Here is a 26402-nt window from a genome sequence, read left to right as displayed (position 1 = left end):
GATAGCATTACAGGAACAAGAAGTAAACTGAGGAACATTCGATTCTGTCCTACCACTGGGCAAGGAAAGCAAGTTTTCTACCTATTACCTAGCAGTTATGAAAATGCAACACATACGTGGCGGCGCATAAAAGTATCCCTAGGTAAGAATACCAGCCGAGTTCTCTGGTGGTGCCATCACGGAGGTAAGAAAGGCTAGCAGATATGCGCTAATTCCGTTTTTGAAACTGGGTTGTGACTTTGAAGCTCCAGCCCCTTTTATAGTTTTCCCAATTAGGAACGGCTGCCTGACGTCATGGCTATCTGGGATTGGTTGTACAGATCCGACACTCAAGGGGAGCCACACAGCCAGAGAAACTTTTAAAAGACTGTTCCCCCCTCCCCGCCAGTCTGAACTGCCTTGAAAAGGTCGGTTCTTACCTATGCGTACTACCAGCTGCCTCAGCCTGCCTACTTTTTCCCTCCCAAGAGAGGAAAACCCCTTAGCTAGAAAACCACCCCCTTCTGCAGGCTCCAGCAATCTTCCTCGAGTTCCCTTGCCTAACAATGTTTTCTTATTCGGTGCAGAAACTTTTTGACTGAACTCTGCCTCACAGGGTGAAAGGGAACGCGGGAAGGCGGTGGATGAGACACAGAATTTAAAGCACTTTTATTTTTAGGGAGCGGGGAAAAGAGCGGGCGGGGGGGGGAAGGAGCTGCATTTTCCGAGCAACGCAAGCGAAGGGGATCGCAAAGCACCAACGACTTCTTGCGTTTCTTTTGTCTGCGCCGAAAGTTCGTGGGATTTGCCTGGCTGCAGAGAATTCCCTGGAGTTTGAGGAGATGGCTTGTATCAGGTGGGCTTTTCTGCTATGTGCCTGTGCCTTCTGGTCCCCAACGCTTGACGCTTCCGAAAAGGCGAAGTTGAGTGCGGTCACCTACGTGCTGCACCCCGATCAGCCGGGCGCGTCTAACAGCCGCCGGCAGAGCGGAAGGCAGCAGCGCCCGTTCAACCTGGAGCTGGTGAATACCCGTTACAGTAGCTCCCGGCGCAGCAGCAGCAGCAGCAGCACCTTGGAACGAACTCGCAGGATGAGCAAACCAAGCAGCTCCGGCGTGCAGCTCCGCCTGGGCCCCACCGTGCGTCTTCAGCACAAACCTGCCGGCACCAACACGGCAGCCGCCGCCTCCTTCGCCAAAGCTGGCAAAGTCGTCGTGCGCTCCAAGATCCAGCAGCGCCAGAGCAACAGCACCTCCAGCGCAAAGGTCCATCCTAAAGCCCATCTGCGGCAGCTGCAAGGGTAAGGAGACAACGACGGCGCTTGCCCGTGTGGCCAAGGTGCTCTCGCCGTTCGAGAACCGCCCCCCCCCCCGCCATCCCGGCCACTTAGATCGCGCATGTCTATTGACTAGCGAACCCGTAACACGATGCATGATGCTCACTCTGCTTAGGGTTTCCCACAATGCCACTCTTCTCTCCCCCATGCCCAATATTGGGACCTTTTTGCTCTTCTTTCTTTCCAGTTTTCCTTTATCTTGTGCCTTCCAAAGTGCAAACAGTATTCTGCAGCTCCTGTAATTCCCAAACGGAATGACCCGGCAGAGATTGAGGTAGCTAGGAATTGTGAAAGTGGTAGCATAATATCTCTGGAGAGCATCATGTTGGTCCTATTATTTTAGAGCTACTTCCAAAGCCGGGTGTTCTGCAGATGGAGTGAAACAGCCAGGCCAGAATAATCAGCCAGCGTTTGGGAGAATTCTAGGAGTTTCGGTCCAGAAACATCTGGAAGGCAGCAAGTTAGGAAAAGCTGCCTTGAGTGTAGCTTAAAGTACCATCTGAATCACTGAAAAGGAGCAGGGGCAGAATCTCCCTTCTAAAGTATTTGGTTCCGTTATCTTTCACATAAATAAACCATAGGTATCGAAATTGACAGAATTTAAACACAGGATGTAGGCTTTTTGAATTAATGGTTTTTGTAGAGGAGCAGGTTAAGCTGGAGATATTTCTGGCTGAATGTTCATGTAAATGCCTGCTCCTTTCATGGGGAAAAGAGTGCATTGTTTGTCAACACTGTGCTTGATGCAGGTGGTGCTGTTGAATTAAAAAAGGGCTTGGTGGTTCCATAATTTATGCAAATACTTGAGACTAAAATGTGTTTGGCTAGTTTAATATGATGTGTAAACCCAGCTAGTATGGTTAGTTTAAGACTGATAGAATAGAAAACAGGTTCTTCTTTGAAGCGATACTCTAACACAGTGTTTCTTAAACTATTTTTTCCTCTCAGGACCCCTTCCCACTTTTAAAAGTTATGGAGAACCCCACAAGAGCTTTTGTTTGTATCGATTATACTTATTGATGTTTACCATGTTAAAAATTAAAATGGATGCATTTCCTGCCCCTACTGCTTCTCATGATTGTTTGATGGGATTTTAATATTGTATTATTTTTCATCATAGGCTGGCAAAAAATTTTGATTTTGTCCACCCCTGACAGGGTCTTGGGGGACTCCCAGGGGTCCTAGGACCACACTTTAAGAAACACTCCTCTAGCAGTAAGATCATGGATTCAAATACAGTCATGGTCCAATTAAAATTTTTGGTTGATTACATTTTAAGTAATTAGTGTGCTTTGCAGTAATCAACAATGGTTTTAAAGGGAAAAAGTCAACTTTAGTTTTAGATGACAAAATCACATTGGGCCCATTTCAGAAGAAGCATATTCTAATTGGGACAAACATGGGGAATGCCTCTTATGAGTTAGCACCCCTCTTCCAATAGGTTTTGTAAGTTCTATTTGTGTTAAAAATAATAACATTTTAATTGAATTTGTATATCACTCATAATTTTTTTTAAAAATGTAATGGTTTAGGTCTCATATTCAGCATTTTTGGAACCTTACTATTAATACCACTTATAATGAATACTGATTAGATTTATGAGGGAAACATTCATACATGCTTTAAGTCACTCATTATTTTACAAAGTATGGGCATTTGCAAGAGCACTCCATTGAAGTATAACTGTACCTGCAGCAAAAGATGATGGTGGTAATTCTTAAACTTGGACAGGTACTCAAAGGTGCTAAAAGGTTGACAACCACTCATCAAGAGAGCTTGTGTGGATGGAACCCATCACGGGTATGGCCCATCTGCTGTCTCAATGCAGAAAAGCCAAATAGTATCCATAAAGATTGTAAAAACAGAATAATTTAAATAGTGGCCACCAGCTGGCCTTTAATGATGCCTGAAAAACTGTCTCCTGATGTTGGCTGCTCACCTGGCATGAGGTGGACCCCACCACCCAACTTGGTGCCAGTTTATTTGCCTTTGCTTCCCTTTTCCTTTTGCTTGTGGGAGGTAGATTAAACTGGAGAGCTCCATCCTGCAGTGGCCAGAGATGTTCAGCTTTGGGGCCTTAATCTTAGAGAAGGTGATGAGAATGTAAACAGCTGAGGCATTTGGACGCCTCTACTCCTTTTCATGCTTATGCAGCCAAGAGAGATTTGCCTTAGGTCACATACAATGAAAGTGAGGTAACAGCAGAGGGAAAAAGAAAGCCTTCTCCTCCCCCCCCCCCCCCAATGAGAGAGCATAATCAGTCAGGAAATACCTATTGCCTTCTAAGTACTGAATTCTTATTTGGAACATTTATAATTACTTTCCTTCAGGCCTGAAATCCCCCCCCCCCCGCCACTCTTAGCATTCCACTGAGGTGTCAGCACAATTCCCCCCCCCCTTTTTTTCTTTTAGTCTCTTGTTACAGTTCTCTCTGGTTTTTTTAGCCCATTCCCCCTCCCTCCTCCCCGCTTTGAAAGGGTCCCCAGTGAGAGAGAAAAGTGAGCTATTGAAATGCAGCAGAATTTGTTGGCGATGCCTGCACCTGGCAGTTGATCCTTTCTTTACTGTTTTCTGTAGGGTGAATGTCTGTGGTGGGCAATGCTGTCACGGCTGGAGCAAAGTTCCTGGTTCCCAGAGGTGCACCAAACGTAAGTAGCCATGTGCAAGGATAAGCTTTTAAATGTGAAACAAAGGCCTCTCCTAGTGTAAAAATAGTTCTGGTCCTTGCATAGTCCTGCAGTATTCAATCAGTTGATGGTCTGAAGTTTTACTCAGATACTTGTCAGTAAGAAATTTTACCATGCCAGTGGCCTAACTTTATATTCAGACCTACCCTGATTTTATAATATTTAAAATAATACACAGTTTATGAATTATACAAATCTGGCAGACTTCTGAACCAGGTCACACAATTCATTTGTGCTAGGAAATGTGACCCTTCCCCCTTCCTTTAGGATTTGACAGGATTATTTTGTGAAGATTATAGTCCCTATGTTTATTTACAGTTAATATTTTTGACTCTCATATTCAAAGAAAGTGAGAAATCAGGATTGCTTTGCACGTGGATCCCTCCATCTCTTATGATCTGTAAGTGACTTCCTGCTTCTGGTTCAGACTTGCATAGATAACTTTTTCTCCAGATGTAGCAGGGTCTTTTTGATGGTGAACCCATCTCTTAAGGGGAGAAGGGTTGAGTTTAGTTGCAGCTTTTGAGTTATAGGAGCATTATTTATTTATTTATATTTCAAATTTCATCACTGCCCATCTCACTCGAAAGTGACTCTGGGCGGTTTACAATAAAACTAAAATAAATACAGGTTAAAATACAATAAAAACAGTATTCTTAAATAGCAGTATAAATATAAATATTTTAGTCATCGTGGTTCAAGTCCCTCACTCCCTAAGTCACTGGGGTTTAAAACAGGGATGGCTACATCTCCTAAATGCTTTCCTGAACAAAAAGCAGTTATTTTGCAGACCAGCAACTGCAGGCTTTTAAAACATTTTGCAGCCAGAGGTTTCTCTACTGACCTTCTGTGTACCAGATGTGGGATGGGGCTCTGTTTGGCATGTTCAGCATGAAGACCAAGATTGCTAGCAGTTTGTTTTCTGAATTGGGGTGTGAAAAGCAAAGTTTCTTCTTCAGCACATAGCATAGAGCCACAAAAGTTGTCAGAGGTAAGGGGCAGGTAGCTGTTCATTCACCTAGTCATCATCAGGTAAGTGATAAAAATAAAACTATATTAAGGTGAAACATGTTCAGCTTTCTAGGAAAATCTCTGAAGATAAACCCAAAGCCCTCCTTCACTCCCTCCCAGTAAATCCACAGTGCTAGAACTAATACAACGAAAATATTTCAGCGGGAAGGACTCAAGTGAAAAAGTTAGGACTACTGAGTGTTTTCTTTACATTTCAGATTTTGAAACAGCAAGAAATAATAACATGTAAAACATTCTGAATCTGAACAATGGTGGCTGTAACAAACTGCAGTAAAGTTAAAATGATATGTACTTCATGATTTCATCAGCAAATGTTGCAATTACGTATGTCACTTTTTGATGCACATATCTGGCCATGGTACTTGTGCTATGATGTAATTGCACACATACTTCATTTGCCTCTTCATGAATGCTCATGAAGTCACACTGTTCTGGATTTGAAACACCCTGTCTTGAGTGAGAAACAACCGTTTCAAACATGAAATAGGCTGTTTTGATCATTCCATGAGAAGGTTTCCAGTTTGAAAGATTATTCCATGCTCAAAACAGCTTTTTTGATCTTGGAATACTTCCAAAATTATTAAAACAGCCTGGGATGGGGCTTTTTGAACTCAAAATTAGGTGTTTTGAATTTGAGGCAGTTTGCACTCAAGATTTTTTTTTTATCCACTAAGCAAGAAATCTACCTAGTGTCAGTGAAGTAAACCTTGATTCAGTCTCTATGCATGGAACTGGATTAGATTATGGAATTCCTGGTACACAAATATTGCATTGCCATTGTATGAAAGGGAAGGGGGTGCACACTATGGTTAGGAAAAAAAATCAAAATTTTGTCCCAAGTTATTCCAGGATCCTTGAAGGATTTTATTGTGCACTACCTTACCTTAGTTAGGGAATTTTATTGCAGGTACAGATGTTGTCATCTGCTGCCTACAACCTTCCCCTCTGATTTAAATCACTTCTGTTCCCTGGGCATTTTCAGTGGCTTGGCTACTTTCAGCTACCTCTGGAAAGATCCAGGAAGCAATTCCCCTGTATTGCTTCCAATATATATGAAAGGAATAAATACACAGACTGTCTCTGTTAAAGTTACAACTATCATGTGATGGTGATAGCTTTAATTTTCCCAATTTTAAATATTACTGGGAAGACTTGTTAACTAATATTTTAGTGAAATGAAAATGATACTATTTACTCTTGTGAACTCAACTCAATACAGGTAGTCCTCACTTAACAGCCATTCATTTAGTGATGGTTTGGACTTACAACAGTGCTGGAAAAACTGACCTGTGACTGGTCCTCACACTTAGGACTGTCACAGCATCCCCGTGATCACGATTTGGGTGCTTGGCAGCCAGTTTGCATTTATGACCATTGCAGTGTCCCATGGTCACACGATCACCATTTTTGACCTGGCTTTTGGCAAGAAAAATCAATGGGGAACCACGTGATTTGTTTAATGACCATGTGGTTCACTTAATGCCCATGGTGATTTGCTTAACAACCTCCACAAAAAAGGTCATAAAAGGGTCAGATTTGCTTAATGACTGCTTCACTTAGCAACCAAAATTCTGGTCCCAATTGTGGCCATTAAGTGAGGACTACTTGTATCACCCTTGTGATCCCCAAGTTCTTGGTTCTAACTTTAGTAGGAATTGGATCATTTTTACAGCACTGAAAGAAGTAAGACCCACATGGGTCTGATTGCATAGAACTTTTTTTTTGCACTTTGTTCACAAGCATGGGTATGTATGTTATCAGCGGTTATTCATTTGTAATGTCTTTTAAGAAAATGTAGCTCATATTTTAAAAAATCAGTTAAAAATTTGAAAAGAAGGAATACAGAGAACAAAGCCCCGCTCCCATGGCAATGAAATTGCCGACTTCCTTTCCTTTTCTCCAACACCCTATTAAGCAGTGTCCATCTTTTCAGTTCAAAGGGCTAGAAACACTTCTAAAAGTATCCGCAGTATGCCGCGATTTTCAAATTCTGAAGTTGATTTTGAAGTCTGTATTCATGCGGTATTTTCGTAGAATTGACAAACACCCTTTCGTTATACAGAGGAAAATATGTGGCAGGTGGCGTAAAGCTAGTTGGCCATGTCCCACCTGGTCTTCATAGGATGCTTTGTTCCTGCTGCTGAAGTAGTCTTAGTCTGGCTTGCAGATGTCCTGCAAAGACCTTCATTTTGTTGTTTATTCGTTTAGTCGCTTCCGACTCTTCGTGACTTCATGGACATAGACTGAAATAAATGCTTTTGTTTGATTCAACATTTACATATGGAAACAAATCCAATACATTCCTGATGAAAGCGTCTGACTCTTAGCATGCATGCAGAAGTAGGAATGCTTTATTGGGGACACACTGTAACCTAGTACATTCCCATCCCAGACAGAAAATAATCTGTCTTTAATGTGCAACAAAGCAGTGGCTTTATGGGTTTGAGCATCTGTTGCTGAAGCATATGTTATTACAGCAATACATTTGCATTTTGATGTGCATTCTTTAAAGTCCAAGTTGAGATTCATGTTGGAAGCTTTCATCTCTTAGGGCATGGCTTAATGGCTCATTCTTCCCTCCTTTCCTTAAGAAGTGAAACAACTTGTGTTTTGTAGTTACTTGGTAGTGACCCCTTCCTTCCTAGAGCTGCAAAATCTCACTAATGCTTTGTGTTGGTTTGTTCAGTGTTACAACTGCTACTATGATCTTGTGATTGGAGATTTTCTAATATGTTTATGTTAATATCTGGTCATTGGGCATCTATTTATATTAGTTTTAATGCTATTGCTGATACAGTATTTTATTTGTTTTGATTTATTATATTGTCTTACTGTATTGTTGTAATGGGTTTTGATTTTAATAGTACCTCCCTGAGTCCATCGGAAATATGGTAGCATGAAAATAGAGTAAGTAAATAAAACTAGCTTGCTTCATATTAGCTTGTTTTTATTAGTCCCATTAGTACTGAAGGTCACTCAGAATAATAACTTTAAAATATTCATTTGGGTGAATTGAAGTTTTCCCTCTAGACACTGGAAAAGAGTCCCCTTTTCGGGAGAGATAGGAGGTGATAGAAATTTGAAAAATAAAATAAATAAATAAAAAAGCAGAATGGCAGCTTAGTGTCATTGCTGAATGGTAGATTTCCAGGCTCTACATCATGTGACAATCTGGAATCTTGACTCCAGTGATGTATTCTCTTCCACATGTAGGCTAAATATTAGGAAAAGAAAATTGGAGCTCTGCCTACTGGCCCTATCTTTAATCTTTGATGCATTTAATAAGTGCAAGCATATGACCTATTTACAGAAGTCAGACTGGAACAGATGTGATAGGGATAGTAATAATAATAATAATAATAATAATACATTTATATGTTGCTCGACTCTCAGTGACTCTGGGCAGATAGGACCAGTATGTGCTCCATGCATTGAGTTTCATGTGGAAGGGAGAGAATGAACTGGTTGGGCCTCTAGATTCTGACATCACCATGACTTAAAATTTCTTTATCATGTTCATGTGGTAAGGTTTTTTAAAATAATATCTGCTGTTCACTATATTCTAAAAACCTATTGGAAAGTTAAACTTCTCCAGGATGTGGTAAATTTCTTGTGGCTGTGCATTCTTAAGAATTACTGACTGCATGAAAATGCCTCTGATGCTTTAAATGCAATGCGAACATTGGGCCTTAGGCATTGGGTCCTGATGAGGAACAGGAATTGTATATATGCTTCATATATCGGGTATTGGTCAAATGAGAAGGCTGTCTACATGTTATCTTTATAATGCAGAAACTGTTAAAAACATCCTTTATGTTTTGAGTTCTTTGTGCTGCTATAACATGTAGCCATGGTCACATGTGATTCTTCTAGCAGCATGAAAATTTTCCACTTTGATGAAACCTGTCCCTGATGATAGAATGGAAACCCTCTAATATAATAAAGAAAACTATGAGATAATCCATTCCACGTACATGTTAACTTTAGAGTTAACCTTCTGATCAATGGACACAACTGGAATTTTGAGAGCATTTTGGGTACCCCCTGCTGTATCTTCATGAGATGTGGATCCTGTCAGACAGCATTGGACTCATGTGCTGCTTTTTTTTAACAGTTTATTCAGTTTATTATTTTCTAGCAGGTACAAGCTAAATATATAGCAGAAATGCAAAAGAAGAACCTTTCGCTTCCAAGCAGATGCTGATTGCAGAGAGATGAGAGGAGATGATGGAATGATTGGTAGATAATAACGAATGTAAGAGTGGGTAAAGTAAAAAGAGATTTAGTATAGCTGGTACAGACATCTGTGGATCTCTGGCAATCCCATCTCAATAATGGAGGATCCAGGGATGTCTGGTATATACAGAGCACTCTGGGGATTCCTTGGATCAGATTGCATCCAGGCTTATCTAAGTGTCGAAGGTTTTTGGGATTTAAGGGACTGCATTGTAAATGGGTCACAGCCTGACTGTGCGTGGGTTAGAGCAGTGTTTTTCAATCTCAGCAACTTTAAGGTGTGTTGACTTCAACTCCCAGAATTCCCCAGCCATCATCTTAAAGCTGCTGAGGTTGAGAAACACTGGTTAAGAGGATCTGAAATAAAATGCAGGTTAACAGGCATTAGGGGCAGAGCACTCACCAAACAGCTGTTGTGGAGAAAGTTGCCAGTTCATAAAATGCTTGCCACTGAAGGTGTGGTCAATCACAAAACATTTGCTAGAAGACAGATTTGTTAAGAATGCTAACATATGGGGAGGAGCTTGAAGGCCTAAGAAGAAGGGGGCTTCATAACTATCATCTCAAGGATTTGTCATGTGAAAAGGATAACAGACGTGTAACTCTGATGATTATGCTAATATCTCTTGAAGGTAGAAATCTGTGGATAGAAGGAAAGCTTTTGTATTGCCCAGATTTGGCCAGAAAGTAGATGATTCTATTAAGTCCTGCATGATTTTTATATACTGAAAAGTATGGGTGCATGCCAATAATTGAAAACTCTGAATATGTGTTTATGGGAGAGAAGATGGAGGGTTGTAGGACTCTTAACTTTGCAGCCCGGTTTCTTCATCATTGTGAGTTCCTGTTCATTCCTTTTCTACGTGTGATACCTTGTCCTTGCAGCTGTAGGTTATGCTTTAAGCCTGAGGTTATTGAGGCGTAGTACTTATTATGGAAGTTATATGTTTTAGTAGTCTCTCTTCATTTCTTTCTTTCCTTTCCAGCAGCTGCATGGTTTTTTTTTGTTCAAAGCATCTCATCACCTAACTTCTACTTGTGTGTTCCTGTTTCTAAAGACACGGAGATAAGCAGCTTTGGCTCCATGATATGTATCTTGAGAAACATTTATATTACATCTTACACCTTGGTATGAAGCACTCAAGACAACTCATTAAAGATTAACAAAACCTTTTAAAAAACTCTCACAAAGTAAAAGACAGAAAAGAGATATACAAACCAGATTATAGCAGTGGATCAGCTTAAGTATTAGCATGCTAAAGAAAAACCCAAAACAAAATGCACACCTCCTCAGGTTTTGGCAAAATGTCATTCAGAAGGAGGCTTTATATATTTTTCTAAACTGGTGCCATTCAAGAGAAGGTCGGGTACATTTTAGAATATAATAGGCAGTCTGACTGGTAACATAGAACAGTTTATTGTCAAGTAAACTTCAGGTGTCCATGTATTATGTAGAAGGGCCTCTCCTGATAATATGAAGAACAAATAGCCCAGGGTTTCTCAACCAGGGTTCTGCAAGAGGTCACTAGGGGTTCCCTGGGAGATCACGATTTATTTTAAAAATTATTTCAAATTCGGGCAACTTCCCATTAAAGAGGTAAGCTTCATTCTTTATTTTTAGTTTAAGAATACTATTAATGCATATATACAGGCCTACACATGAAATGAATATAATAATTTTGTAACTTGTGGCCTATATTTGAGCCTGAATGTGCAGGGTTTTCCTGAGGCCTGAAAAATATTTCAAGGGTTCCTCCAGGGTCAAAAGGTTGAGAAAGGCTGAAATATGCTGTGATTAGCAGTTGCTGTAAGTACTTAAATATTTCTGGGTAGGGCTACCAGGTTTGGATTGCAGAAAGTCAGACACCTGCTAGGGGGCAGCAGAGAGTTAATGTTTTCTGCATGTCTTTGCTACTGCTTAGTGGTCAACTGGATTTTAGCAGCTGTGATATGATAGCTCTGTTTTTGATAATTTTGCTATAATTGTTGCAGAAATGACTGAGATTCTATTTTCTTTTGTGGTTTGTGGAAAGGAAAGAAGCAATGTAGTTGCTGACTACAACTGTAGCAATTTTATGCCATTTCTTTGCAAGTGTAAAATTTAGGCTTCTGAGTGGTAGAGGATTCCAGTTGATTTCCACTTTCCCCTCCTGATACTCTAGACATCTTTGATCTGTTTGTATCACTGCATTTGAGTTCTGCTTATGGGGAAATTTACATTGCTTTCAGTTACCACTGATGTGACCTTCACGGTAGGCTCTCACAGACTGCTTCTGTCACCATCGATTTGGTTTCCACTGCTGCAAGAGGATGTTGGAGTAACCCTGTCCCTCATGTATTTTCGTTCAGAAATAAGATATTCTTGGGCAGGTTTCTGCACAATAATATGCAAAACTCTACCACAGCTTTTGTTAGTTTTGTGTGACACTGAGTATCTTTAAATAGATGGCTTTTCTCCCAGGCTTTGAGCTAGGTGGGTGGTGGGTCTCGTATGGGCCCTGCATGTTAGGTTGGATGTTTTATTGCTCTCCTGGATGTGCATTGTTGTTTCTCTTTGGTTGCTGCTTTTGGATTGATTTATGGATGTAAGCTGCCCAGAGATACTGTGGAGTTGGGCAGCTTTATAAATCGGATGGATGGATGGATATTGTGGTACTTTGGTGCTTTACATGGTAGTTTGCTTTTTTTACAAGAGTGGGAAGAGGTGTTTGTTTCTGTTCCTCACTGCTGCAGTGCTATCTCCCATATTCCAGTTTACAGTTTCTGCAATAGCGGTGGTATTTTTTTCTTTGAAATATTTCTGGGTGGAGAAAATGGAGAGGCCAGACTGAATTGAGTGAGCCAAGTCTAAATACAACAGCTGGCTAATATAGTAGTACCATTTTGCAAAAATATGGTTTGTATTATTTTTTTTAACACTAGAAACAAAATCAAGCTGGTTTCACAGGGCTTGCGTCTCAAGGACAGAAGAGGGATGCTTGTATTGATTCATTGTTAGAAAAAACTTGGTGCAAGTACAAGTCTGCACAAATTAGAACCCATCCAGCCAAAGGCAGCCTACTAGTTATATAGGATATCTCGCCAGAGCCCAACAAGCTTTTTTCTGTTTATCAGCTGTCTGGATTTGCAAGACCCAAGAATTACAATTTTGTGAGTCCCAAGTTATTCTGTTCTGCCTTAATGTAATTCACTGCAAAATGTGATGGGCTTACACAATGATGCTGAGAATACAAACATTAACTGAAAAACTATTGCAAGATAGGAACATGAGATCATTTTTAGCATCTAGCTTAGTAAACTGTTATTGGGTATCAGAAACATTGCAAAATACTACGTTTGTAGCAGTTTAGGTAGCAATTGCATTTAACTAACAAATGGCAAAGAGTCAAGAATACAGTGCTCTTTATGTGGTGTGTTGCTCAAAACTAAAATTTAAGGTTTGATTAGGAGTGCAGGGTTTAGACTGGCAAAGAGAAGGCATGGTTTCTGCTTTATTTCTAGAGGTCATGTTTACACAACTGTAGATGTCACTAGAGGAATGCATCAGATGTTTTTAAATGAGCCAACCAAGAATTCCAGCAATGACACACACTTTTATTAGAATTCCCAGTGCTTCCCCTAATACGATAAAGTCAAAGTCTCTATAGAAGAACACAGAACTGCATATTTAACCCTCTTGTACTGCCAAAAATTGTAGAAGAGCTCCTCCCTCCCAAATATAGTGCCAAAATATAGAAAACTGTATTGACAGACACCTAATTGTTACCATGTGAGAGTTGTAAGTCTGTTTGTGCAGAAGTCATTCATCTACCTAGTCCTTAATGTTTGCAGTGGGAAGGGATAAATGAAAAGATTGAACAGTCAGTGATGGCTTATTCACAGGAACTGAAAGAAAAGCAAAGATTTATTATGGTGATGAGTGAAAGAAATTCTGGTTTGCTAGCAAGAATGGAAGCTGAAAACTTGACTTCTAGTGAGGATTCATGGCAAACTAGATGTCTCTGAAGGAAAGGAAATGGCATTGTGGTGAGATTGGTGGCCAGATGGTGATTTCTGGCCAGCCAAGTCTCTCTGGAAAAAGGAGAGATTGTGAGCTTGCCCATGTGCACTCTGGACAGCTGCTCCTCCTGAGTAAACTGCAGGAACTGAGGTTTCTGCAGTTGGCTCATGAGCCGTGCAGCTGGGAGTTGAGGGATTTCCACCAAGCTCACAGCCCCAGTGTAGCCTATACAGACATGAAGTTCTGCTGAGCATCATTTCTTAATCACCTTTGGAAATTGCTTCTTAACCACTTTTCAACTATTAAGAACTTTTTGATCAACAAGTCTTATAACGCATTGGGTGAGTTTCCTTTAATCCTTAGCTAAAGACGTTTATATGTATACACACACACACACACGTATGTATGTACATATGTATATATATAGGAATAAACAGCAAAAGGTGATTAGAACATTGATTTTGGAAAGTTACAAATGGACTAAGGGTCCAGGTGGATTTGAAATAAGATTTTGAAATTAATCATAAGAATCCTTCCTGTGGGAAAATGCTGTTGTTTTGAATTCTTGATAGGATGGGAATTTGAGTGTTGGACACTAGAGGGAACCAGAAGGAACTAAATATTACAATTAAAGGAGAAGAACACTTAAATTTGACTTACACAGAATGGAGCAAAATACTTTAACATTGGATATATTGGAGAGTATTTGTGAGCAATGGATCCAGAAGTTAATCTTGAAACTATCCGCCATTATAGATAGAGATGTTTTGGAAGAGGAACAAGTTTTACTGGACAAGACTGAGACTGATCTGAAAGTGGATTTAAAAATGACAAGCTACAAGAACAATATGGAAAAAATGCTACATGGATATACAAATGAAACTGGCTGATGTCTTAATAATTAACAGGGATATACAAATGGCAAACCAAAAGAGTGACTTGGATAACTTTCTTATATTTGATTTACAAAAGAGACCTGTTAAAGTTCTGAAGGATTTTGTGAGAAGGGACAAAGAAAAAATGAAAAAAAAAAAAAAAAGCTCTAGGACATCATTTGAAGGGATTAAAGATCAAGATTTTAAAAGGAAGGAATATAAAATGGGTCTATTTGATCAAGGTTGTAATAGATATGTTGTTATTTCTGGTAACCCTTAATGGACTTTTGCTGACCAGGACTGAATGATGGGGTTTTAAGGATCTGTTTATAGATAAGAGATGAGATATGGGATGAAGAGATTGTTTGTTGTATCTTAAGAGAAGGTGGTAAGTTACTAAAATCGTTTATACTTGTGACGAAGGAGGAAGTCATTTCTTTATATATTTCTTTTTTTTGCTCTACTCTTTATTTTTTCTTTCTTTTCTATTTTTCTCTCTATTTTTTTTCTTTTTTGTAGTTTGTATTAGTTTTTATCTGTTTAACTGTAATGTTTAATAACATTATTATTAAAAAAAAAGGAAAGAGGTGGAAACTTAAGGTAAAGAAGAGCTAGAGGAAAATGGGAGTTGTATGCAGAAGGCAACAAATTGGAGGTGATAGAGAATGGAGCTCTGAGTACTTGGGAACTTTTAAAAATATAACTGGAAATTAGATAATCAGTCCATACATTGGTTTGAACTTGCTATTAAGTGTATTTCTACAGTTCTGTTACCTTTTTTCAGAAATGAGCTGTCACATTCATATAGGCTCTTCAGACAGTCACTCATGCTCTGGTCACCTTGTGATTGGACTATTGCAATGTGCTTTACATGGGGCTGCCCTTGAACATCTGGAGGCTACAGCTGGTTCAAAATGCAGAGGCATGAGCAGTAATGGGCACTTTACATTATGCCTATGTGTCGCCACTGCTATACAAGCTGCATTGGCTTCCAGGTGCAGTTCAAGGTGCTGGTCATTACCTATAAAGTCCTTCATGGCTTGGGGCCTGATTATTTGAAGGTTTGCCTATCTCCTATGGTTTCTGCCCAGCCACTACTTTCTGGCCGAGTGGATGTGCTCCAGGTCCCCTCTATTAAACGTTGTCATCTTACAGGACCAAGGAAGCACACCTTCTCTGTTGTGGCCCCTGCTCTCTGAAACAGCATTCCCCTCAAGATACAGCTAGCGCCCACTCTCCTTAGGTTCCAGAAAGCGTTTAAGACCTGGCTCTGGTACTAGATCTGGGGTTAATGTGTTGGCGGGTCCCCGTGATGGTTTATAGTTCCTGTTACGGCTGTTTCCTTGGATTTTGTAAGTCACCCAGAGTCTACAGGACTGGGCAGCCATAACAAATTTAAAATAATAATAATAATAATATACTTTTAAAATAACATTAGTAAGAGGGTTTGATCCAGTGATTAGGGACAAGGTAATTCAGATATCTTTAAGAGAAGAATTTGATGATTAGTATTAATTGCTCATACAGCAATTCTTCTGTTTCCTTAAGCAGGACTTGTACAGTGATATACGAATTCTGTATATATATTTATATAGTGATATATCCTACTTCTTGAGCTGTCAAAATCAAAATAGACTGTTTTATTCAGAATCAATCCACTACTTTATCCAATTCCTTTCAGAATGAATACAGCTATGCAGAGTTTCGATTCAGTTCAATAAAGGTGCTATAGATCCTACATGACATGAACCTAAAGATTTGCCTGCAACTCTTTAAAAACAGCCATACATTTTATTGAGAAAAAATGCAGCTGCTTTAAAGAGTTGCACACAGGGACTACATTCATGCTAACACACATTCCCAGAATTCTTGTCAAGTTATTTCCAAAGCACTGCACAGCCATAACCTTTCTCTTCAAGAGGTAAAATGAATCAATACTGTAGCTTTGAAAGAATATCTTTCATGCTTTATACTATATAGTGAAAACTATTCCTTTTTAGCAGGCATTTGGGATTTAAGTTGTTGTGTTAGACAGTTCAACTTTTTTGACTTTAACTTTGCTGTTTTCAATTTTAAAATTAAATTGATATTGTATTGGCTTGTGATGTTTTGAGATTGTGAACCATCCTGAGTCTTTTGGATAGGGATGAGAAATAAATTCTGCAATAAATTCAAATGTAATACCAAATTGTGGTTGAGCATAGCAAGAGACTTAGATTCTTGTTTTCACTTTCTTTTCTTTTCACATACTGTTGTTCCTACCCTTTTCCTAGGAATGAGACAAAACATCGCTTATTATTCTCTTTAAACAAGGAAAACATGGTTTGTACTTAATCCCATAAATTAGGATTGGAAACCTGGAATTTCTAATGTGGTTTGCTGGTCACCTTAAACTAGCAAACTGTATTCTGCATAAAGCAAAGGAAGGAAAAAATAATGCATGAAGGAAAAAGGCGAGGTAACAGCATTTGGTCACACCATAGTCTGGTATTGTAGCCCTTTGTCATCTCCTTCCTCCCCCATTAAAACAAACAAACAAATTAATGATTTTTCTGATAGGTCATGGTGGGAACATAGGCTTTACCTTTATTTGTGCAATAATCTCTGCAGCCATGTATGATGCTATGAACCTGTGACATGCTACCTAATCCAACATGTTGTGAGTAGCTTTGTACTAGGCCTGCTTTCCCAAATGTTTCGACAATTCCAGAAAAAAAAGTGCATTTTTCAGCTTGATGCCTTCCACAGAACCTTTACATAGCCAGTATTAGCTATAATTTTATTTTTCAAATACCCCTAGCAATTGTTTAGTTTATTAGGCAAATGGTGCCCCTCATTTTCCTTCTGCCTTTTTAAAAAATACAAATAATTTACAAGGTTAGTTTTATTTAGACTGCAGATAGAATACTATTTTTTATTGAACACATTAAATAAAACATATAAACAACTACAAGAAAAACATGAAAGAATAAAATAATATAGTTCAAATGAATAAACCAGGGATTTAAAAATTTCATAGAGTTCATCAGTTTCCAACATACCGTTAATTTGTTGTGAATAGTTAAGTATATTGTATTTATCACATTAAAAAGCTACTAGAAATGAATATCAAGAACCACGTTAACACAATATGAATCACTGAATAAAGTCATATGTAATAATAAGCTTGATTCATATTACTAAGAATCTGTTCTGGTTTAAGCATCTTGTAAAATTCTATGCATGGATAAACCCAAATTTGGGGTGTGATACTAATCCATGTATTAGATTATAGTCTAGGAATAATTTCCGATCTGAGCTGACATGGGTGTCAGATTTACTTTTAAGGTATGAAGTGTTGTTTCTTAATAGTAGTATGAATTCTGTGTTACTGCATCCTTTCCCATACATGAAAGGATTCAGATTTTATTCTGAGGCTTGGAAGCTCACTGCTTGTTTTGTAACTGAGAACCTTGACCGCTGAGTGGTATTGGGGACCATCTGATACTGATGGTTATGTTAACTGTCTTGTAATGTGCACAACAGGACAGGTTCATTGAGGGTTTTAAGCTAGCATAACTCTCTTTGGAGTCACACATACACCATCCAGGTTGTGGTATCTGAATGCCACTGAGAGCAACAGCTGTGATTTACAATCCTTCGGGAGGCCTTTTGCAACCCATGCATAACTGCTTTAATCTTTGAGAGTATATTGCACAACTCCAAAAGAACCACAAATTACTTCACTCTAAGAACATTCCACTGCTCCATGTTGGGAGAAGAACACTGTGATACATACATGGAAGATACATTCAGATAAAATGGTCAATTAAACTTAGAATGAACCCTGTTTTGTCATTCACCTTACTTTGTAGAATGTTTCTAGAAAAGATTTCTATTGATTGATGCTGCTTTGTTTCATTAGGGAACTTCCATTCCTCTTTGAAAGTTGCCTAGAAACTTGTACACAATGATTCCTAATGAATACTTACTGGCACTGCATCCTTCCTTGGTTTGTCATGAAAGAACAATTACCAGTGGTCACATTTGGAATTTTGAGAGCATGTTGTAGGAGTTCTACAAAATGGCTCACATGTGGCCATGATGAGTTACAAAATACCCTTTTACCTGAAGTCAAACTGTTGATGTTGCTTCTGGTCATCCCCTCTAGCCCTGCAAGATGTTCTTTGCCACTCCCAGCTTATTTTGTCTTTTCTGAGAGAGAGCCATTATAATAAAGCTATGGACTGCCTAATGGGAGTACTTTTTATAAAATAAGATAATGCTAAAGGCTAATGCTTTGCCCTGCAGCATCTCAGGTTTTTATTTTTAATTTTTTTATTTAGAAAATTAACAAACAGTGAGATCAAGTAGGGCAGGAATCTAAGGAGGCAAAATTATTCAGAGCAGCAGAGGAAAGCTTAACAAAAGGATATAAGTGTATGGTTGTGTTTTCCCCTAGTTTTGCAACTGACAGTTACTTGTACTTTACTACTCATATTTGGGCCCTGTGTGAAGTTACATAGGGGCTGTTTGGAGACCAGGAGGCAGTGAGTTCTAGTCCCGCTTTAGGCATGAAAGCTGGCTGGGTGACCTTGGGCCAGTCACTCTCTCTCAGCCCAACCCACCTCACAGGATTGCTGTTGTGGGGAAAATAGGAGGAGGAAGGAGTCTTAGGTATGTTTGCTGACTTGAGTTATTTATAAAAATAATAAAGGCGGGATTAAAATAAAATAAATAAATATTCCATTTTAATTCAATTTTAAAATATTTGGGTTTAATGTGACTTGATGGCAGGTTTCAAGCCCCAGGTAGCTGGGCAAGGCCAAGGAAGTAAGAACAACATGGGCTTCAGTAAGGAATCTTTAATGTTAGACCAGTGTTTTTCAAAGTTGGCAACTTTTAAGACATGTGGACTTCAACTCCCAAAATTCCCCAGCCATGCTAGACTAAGGTAAATATAGAATCTTGGAAACTTCAAGAATTCCCTACTATCATTTATAGTGAGTTCCATAAGGCAAAGTCTCTTTGAATGATTTGAAACGCTTCTTCTGAGGTTTCTTACCACCTGGGCTGAGTTGCTGTTTATGAGATAAGCTGCCAATGGACTTTCCTTCTATTTCTTGATTGCTTAGGTCTACTCTCCCCTCCATTCTTTTCCCAGCCTCCACACAATCTCTCGCCTTGGTAATAGCAGTAGGGCTGATGCATTTTGCTTACTTCTTTGCATACAACTTCTGCAAAATTCAGGGTTTTGTTCTCAGTGAATGAGGTGCAGTGGGAATGGGCTGTTTATCTACTGTGACCTGAATATAACATCACATTGTAACATTTTGCTGGATATTTTCAAAAATAAAAAAGAATTTTATGAAATGTTATTCAAAGGTAAAATACATTTTTATCCTGAATTAGAATTGGAGCCTGATATTTTGTCTTTAAACAGTTAGATACTGTTTGCTATTATGGCTTCATTAGAAAGGCAGTTGGAAATGGCCCTGGTGACACAAAACAGCTTTTTCTCACTTACTGCCAGCAATTGCATAAAAACTGTTTGACTCAAGGGTGTTTCCCTAATATGTGAATTAGACATGCTGTCTCTTGTTCTGCATGTTAAAGCCAGATGATAGAAGAGCCAGTGTTTCAGAGGCTTGATATGCACAAAGGGGTGAGTTTCCAAAGTCTTTTAGGTAACTAAAAAATAATAATCTGGCTATAGATGATAGTCTAGGCACGTTACTGACAACTATCTGCTCTTATGGAAAGAGTTGGATCTACTCCTTGCATTCAGTTGACTAATGCCAGTTTATGTTTGTAGACTGAACGGGGGTCAGTTATGCTGTGCTAAGAAATCTGATGGTGGCTTGAAGTCATGGACAACCAGATTGCTTTGCCAAAGATCTTGTCTGCTTTACCAGTAGAAGCTTTCAAGAAGCCTGTATGAAATCTGTCTCAGCTAATCAATCCTTCTCACCCGAACGAATTGTTATGGCTAGCAGGTGTCAGGCTGCTTTTGGTCTGGTGTGGCGTGTTCCTCACTGCATGTTATAGACAAAGAAAGGTCCCAGGAGGACAAAAGAACATGGAGGTTCTGCTTTGCATTCATTGGAGAGCTGAAAGCAATTGGGTGATTGGAAATAACAGTGAGTTCTTAGTCCAGATAGAAAGCAGCTTGCCAACTTCAGTTTACAGTATGGAGCTGATTTGAAAATGAGAAATGCACTTGTTATGTATTAGAGGGTGTATTCCTTTTGTTTCAGAACAAAACAAGTACATAAAATATATGCAGCACTTCCATGTCAACCCTACTCCATAGTACTCAGCAAAGAGGAATTGCCAAAAGAAAAACAAAGCACAACTCTCAAGAAATACCTTTTAAAAAAGATTGATGAATGAGTTTTCTTTCTCAAAATGTGTTTCTTGCATAGCAATGTTGCGCCTTAGCCATTCTTATATATGTTTGTTCAGTGTTAAGATCTGTATAGTTAGTATTGCAATTAGTTGAAGTAGGCTAAAGTTACTGGCTCTGTTTTCTTTTTCTGGCTTACCTATCCCCACATGGTTGGCATTGTGGATTACTAGAAGGCCATAATTTATGGCTAGTAAGTTCTTATAGATCGATGGGTCACAAGTTATGGTTGTGTTGTCTTGACTTCTCATAGTCTAGAAACTTGCACAATTTGTTATTTCCCCCCAACCCTCAAGGCAAGCAGGCTACTGTAGTGAGATATGAAACAGTCCTACATATTTGAAAACAATCACCAAAAAATTTGCAGCCTCCTTGGAATTTAGAAGCCTTTCTCTTTGGTAGTTGTCAGAAGCACTGGAGTTTGGGAAATAAGACATTGGGCTTTTATTTCTCAATTTCTGAGGTGCCCAGAGTGATGGGGACCACCACTATCACCACAGAAACCTTCCTTGGTGCCTGTCACACCCTGGGTCCCATCTGATTAAAACTATTTTAATCAAAAAGGGAATAGGGGCTGGCATGCCCCAAATGGGCCACATAAGCTTTCTTGGAAAATGAAAGTGGGTAACTGCAATCCAGCGCATTGCATGAATGTCTGCCTACCTGATCCCATTAAAAAGCAGGGATCATAGAATGTATGCATTGAAAAGGTCATTAGCTCAGCCATCTGCTTAGGTCAAAACCCTACTAAATCTCTCTGATAGATGACTCCCAACCTCCATTTGAAATCCTGTAGTGAAGAGGAGTTCTCTATTCAGTGACTCCTCTTGTCAGAAACTTCTCCTAATACTTTGGGGACCATCTTGAGGGGGGGCAGGATATAGGCATTTGCAGGTATTCGGGTAAATCAGAGCTTTACAACTGGTTAGGTCTCTCATGGCTACCAGTTTGTGAGTTGGATGTTTCTCAGCCATTCTGGAGTGTGCTCGTAACATATTCTAAACAATCCCATATGCTTAGAACATGTTGTGAGCCCCCCATACCAGAAAAGACTGCACCTACTGCTTTGATTGATTTGATATGAGTGAGGGTAGTATTTATAAAAATATGCCATAAAGGTTCAGTATTTGTGTAATGGTACACAGATCAAGTAGCTGATGCAAACAGCAGTTGTACATTTGCTTGTAACAAACAACTTACATCAGCCTTTCTCCAGCTAGTGCCCTTCAGCAATGCAGATCAACTTCTTTTAATTCCCAGGCAGCATGGCTGCAACCAGGTAGCAGCAGGTTGGGGAAATCTGGTCTTTATCTTTAACCTGTAGAAATTCTTAATTAGATAGTCTTAATAACAGCTTCTGCCAGATTTGACTCTTCAGATACCTCTAGTGGACAGCATGAGATGCAGGGTCAGAATCTGTAAACTTTGCCTGTTTTGTACAACTGTAAATGTAATATCTGTATCTGCTACTCAGCAGTGACTTCATATATTGGGTCTGTTTGCTCTGTTTACAATTTATTCCCAAAGCGTTGATATTGCTTGAAGATTGTGTAATACTATAAAACAAAGATATTTTATCATTCTATTCACTTGTCCTTTTTTTTTTTCTTTAGCTAACTGTTCACCACCATGCCAGAATGGAGGGATGTGTCTACGGCCACAGTTGTGTGTATGTAAGCCAGGTACAAAAGGTAGCATTTGTGAGGATGCCACCAAGCAAGAAACTGTTTCACCTGGGGGATCAGGTCCCGCTACTCCACCCTGGCCCATCCCTCAGCGGTCAGTTCAGCAAATGTTTTCAAAGAAGGTGCAGGTCCAACAAAAAGCAAATCCCATGGCTCAGATGACATTCACACTCAAGCAGAAACCTCCTGGATTATCTCAGCAGACACAGTCACAGTAAGCCATTTCATTACTGTATGCACGCGAGCATGTTTTAAATTTGCTTTATGAGCTACGTGGTACTGTGCTTTTATATTGAGTGCCACAACTTCCTTCAGAGGCTGTTATATAGAGAACTGCTCTACACTTTTGAGCGTTTTCATAAGGCCAACATTTTTCTATAATGAAAGCTTGTGACACCATTTTTAAAAAATCAATAGGTCTGATTCTTTTTGTACATTAAATCAGTGAAATATAATGCTGGTAGGATAAGTGCCTTTGAAAACTTGTTGAATGGTATCAAGGAGTGCAGTTTGGTGGCATTTTGTGGACATGGGTTTATTTCAGTGACAGTAGCCCACTGGAGGATGTGGCACTGAGAGAGTGCAGGACAGTTTTGTATAACAGCATCAATATTTGGATTTTTGAATTCAAATTTGGTTGCCTTGAGAGCTGGAAAGTCAGGGGTAACCTAGGGGCTTGAATGAAGTGTCTGTTACTATAAAGATAAAGTGGATTCTTATAAGTTCATTGGCATAAATCCTGCTGTGGAACCTCAAAAAGAAAATGTTGACTAGATCAAAGGTCACCCACATTCTTCAGCATGCTTGTGCATAAACATGTGCGTGAACACCCCCAGTCATATATGCATGCACGCACACACAGCTCCTCCACTCCGAAAGCAATCTGAGCTATATTATATCATAATTAATGCCTTTTGTAACTGGGGTATCTTTCTTCAGCCGTCTTGAAGCAATTGACACTGCTCAAGAAGAAAATTAAAATGCCTCTTGCCAGTGATTTTGGCTTCATAGATACCACCAGGATGAGAAAGGGAGGTTCAGGTTACCCCCTCCCCAGCTTCTGTCCATCTTGACACTTTTAATTTCTGCATGAAGAAATCACTGGAGCCCCTGGGCCTTTAAGAAAATACTGTCAGCTACAACTCCTTCAGGTGGGACTGGAACAGACAGTAAGAACCTGGAGTGGGCCCTACTAGAGACCCACCTTTTTAAATGCAATGTTGTCCTTTGGAGGTGAACAGAATTACTGACTTCATTTGCACTCAGTCACGTTTATGTTGTTTTTAAAAAGTTACTTCTGGAGTCTACACCACACTAACGCAGTTCAAAAGAATTCTGAATGTGGCCTTTTATCATTTTATCTTTTCTCCAGATAATGTAATATAACAAAGAAATGTGTTATCGCTATTTTTCATTGAACTGATGTGAAGCATGGCAGTACTAGGCACCCACAATAACACTCTTAAATTTATCATTCCCAACCAGCTCCCCACATACTTGCTGGAAACCAATAGTTCTCACCTTTTTCCTAAAAGCTAAAGGACAGATGTTCCATATCACATTCAGGAATTCCATATTGAGGCCATTACTAGTGAAGGCATCTGGATAATATACAAGCTGGCAATTTTGTGGGTCCCAAGCAAAACTATTGTTATAAAGAAACAATATTTTTTTTGTGGGGGTGGGAAGTGTTGGCCTCTTAAGAGCTACTTGCTTCAATGAAACCTATTACTTGGAAGCTGGACAGGTCATCTTTTAGGATGGTCTTCCCCAGATCTCCTGTACTGACTAGGGGCTTGAATTAAATGGTGTACAAGACAACTTCTACCTCTGCAGTTTATTTATTTATTTAAAATAATGGCCACTCATCTTAAAACCAGAACTCTGGGCAGCTCACTGTAAGGGTATGTGGGAATGACCTTGGGAGACAGGAGGAAGAGCCACAGACCAGACAACCATCGTGTAAAAGGTATCTCTGTCCACAGAAGGTGGTGGAGTGGGGGGAAGGGTTTCAGAAGGGACCCTCCCTAGTTTTCCAGAGAGTAAAAGGAGAGGAGGGGAGAAATACTTTTGAGTCTTGCAAGATTGATGTTAGCCCTTCGAGGTAGTCCAGACAAGAACCACAACTATGAGTACTATCTTTATTGTAACGTTACATTAACAGAATCTTCTGAAATGCTTCCCATGCCACCCCCCTCCTTCTCTGGACAGAGATATCTTTTACATGACAGTTTTCCAGTCTGTAGCTCTTCCTCCTTTCTCCCAAAGTCATTCCCATGTACCATTACACTCACAACCATAGGTTAAAACAATATCATATAAAACAATATCATACAACAACAATAAACTAGAAACAGAAAACCCTGGCACCACAACCAAACTTCCATGATGTGACCCACAACACTATCCTCCAGCTCTGGCCTCACCCCATCCCAACACTTGAGGGAAAAGCCAGCTCTTCAGTGCTTTCCAGAAGGTTAAAAGGATAAGTGCCTGCTGGATCTCAAGGGAAAGGGTGTTCCGTAGGGCAGGGGTGGACTGCCACAGAAAAGGCACACTTCCTTGGTCCCACAAGATGGCAAAATTTAAGGGAAAGGACTGCAGTGAATTTTTTTAAGCAATAATAGCAGAATATTTGAAAAAACACAGCAATGAAAAGAGCATGATTGATTGGCCATTGTTAAAGTAATCTGATCAAGTTTTAAAGTCAGAATGAATACTGTCTCTAGGGCAATCAGCTAACCTCTGTGCTTGTACGGTTTCATTTTCCTATATTAAATGTATCTCTTAATATATGCTGTTATCAAGGCACAGCACAATGGGAGGAAATTGACTGCTTTAGGAAAGTAATAAAAGTTCATATATACAAAGGGGTGCTTCATGGATAAATCATAGTGTTTCTTCTGTCGAGGCTGTTTAATTTTTGCAGTCCCTGTTATTGTATATAAAAGTTTAAAGTTGAAAATATGTAAATGGGAGGATTGTGTTTACAGTTAATTTCTTTTTATTTATAACTTATGTGAGGTTTCTGTTAGATTATGAATAGGCAACATATGGTCCTTCAAATGTCAGATTCCAACTTACATTATTCCTGGCTGCTGTGCAGGATGGGATTGATGTGAGTTAGTTCTACACCCTTGTCTCTTTCAGTCCTTTCATATTTGAATGCTTTGCTAATGGCATCCTATAGCCTATGTATATTTAGAAAATATAACAGGATTTCAAGTAGTGTTTCCACAAATGGAAGAGCTCCTGTTTATGGAAGAGGAAATGATTTGGGGCAATATTCTTTACTTTATATTCCCCTAAACCATCTTCCCCCTCTCCCCTCCCCCACAATCTATTGTAAAGAGTCCTTCAGCCTCCCAGGTAGATTTTGGGGGCCCAAACGGCTGTTGGGAAAGGACAAAAAGAGTGAAAACTCTTTCTTCTTCCTCTCCCATGAGCACCAACCTCCATTTGTAGAATCTCTGGGGCCAACGCTATGGTCTAGCAGGATAGAAGGAATGGTTTGAATAGACTGTTTGAATAGACAATGGAAACCTAAGCAATTGCTATCCTATGCAAGCCTACTTTGAGACTCTTTTTTATGTGCTGTAAGTGAGTATGTTTGACAATTTTACTTGATTGCTTACTGGCCTTGTGAACTCTAGTTAAACTGATCAGAAGTTCATTTGTATATTCATAAGTGAGATAGAAGGAATTTGAGATTTTAAAATGAGGGAAGAAAGCAAAAAGAGATTCAGTCATCACTGCTTGAAGAGCTCTCATTCAAATAAATTCAGCGTATTGAAGTTCGGATTACCTTTAATCTGCATGGCTGAAACAGAACAAGGGTTACTTCCCAACCTTTCAGTAATACTTTGTGAAAGATGAGTCTCTTTTTCAAATGTTCAGAACTCAGAATTGCTATTTTTAAAGAAAGGTTAGGAGCACCCTGTCTTTTATCTTGAATTGTAGGCATTTGCAAGAAAGCCTTGAAGTGGGATTAACACCCCTTTGTCCACTGAGACATAAGCTTTCATACACAAGATTGTTGCATGCTTGCCTATAGTGATCTCTGCCTAGCATAACCTCTTCTTTGGTGCATTTAAACTGAAATTGCAAAAATGATCTTATTCAATTTTATGTGAAACTGAACCATTGTTTTATTATTCTGTTATTTACAATTTGAGGGCAGACTTTTT

General features: G+C 39.4%; 1 protein-coding gene across 2 annotated transcripts in view; it reads left to right on the top strand.

Annotated features, from left to right (window-relative positions):
• The first annotated feature begins 379 nt into the window (after positions 1-379).
• Positions 380-26402, top strand: part of LTBP1 (latent transforming growth factor beta binding protein 1) — a 228185-nt gene continuing 202162 nt past the window's right edge. For both annotated transcript variants that reach the window (XM_063305368.1, XM_063305359.1), the window contains exons 1-3: positions 380-1279; positions 3893-3963; positions 22144-22429. In XM_063305368.1, the coding sequence (XP_063161438.1) occupies positions 822-1279; positions 3893-3963; positions 22144-22429 (815 nt within the window). In that variant the 5' untranslated portion in view covers positions 380-821. The remainder of the gene's footprint in view (positions 1280-3892; positions 3964-22143; positions 22430-26402) is intronic.

The sequence above is a fragment of the Candoia aspera genome, chromosome 1 (genome assembly GCF_035149785.1).
Source record: "Candoia aspera isolate rCanAsp1 chromosome 1, rCanAsp1.hap2, whole genome shotgun sequence".
Lineage (NCBI taxonomy): Eukaryota > Metazoa > Chordata > Lepidosauria > Squamata > Boidae > Candoia > Candoia aspera.
Note: the sequence above shows the minus strand (reverse complement) of the source record. Positions and strands in the feature narration are given on the sequence as shown.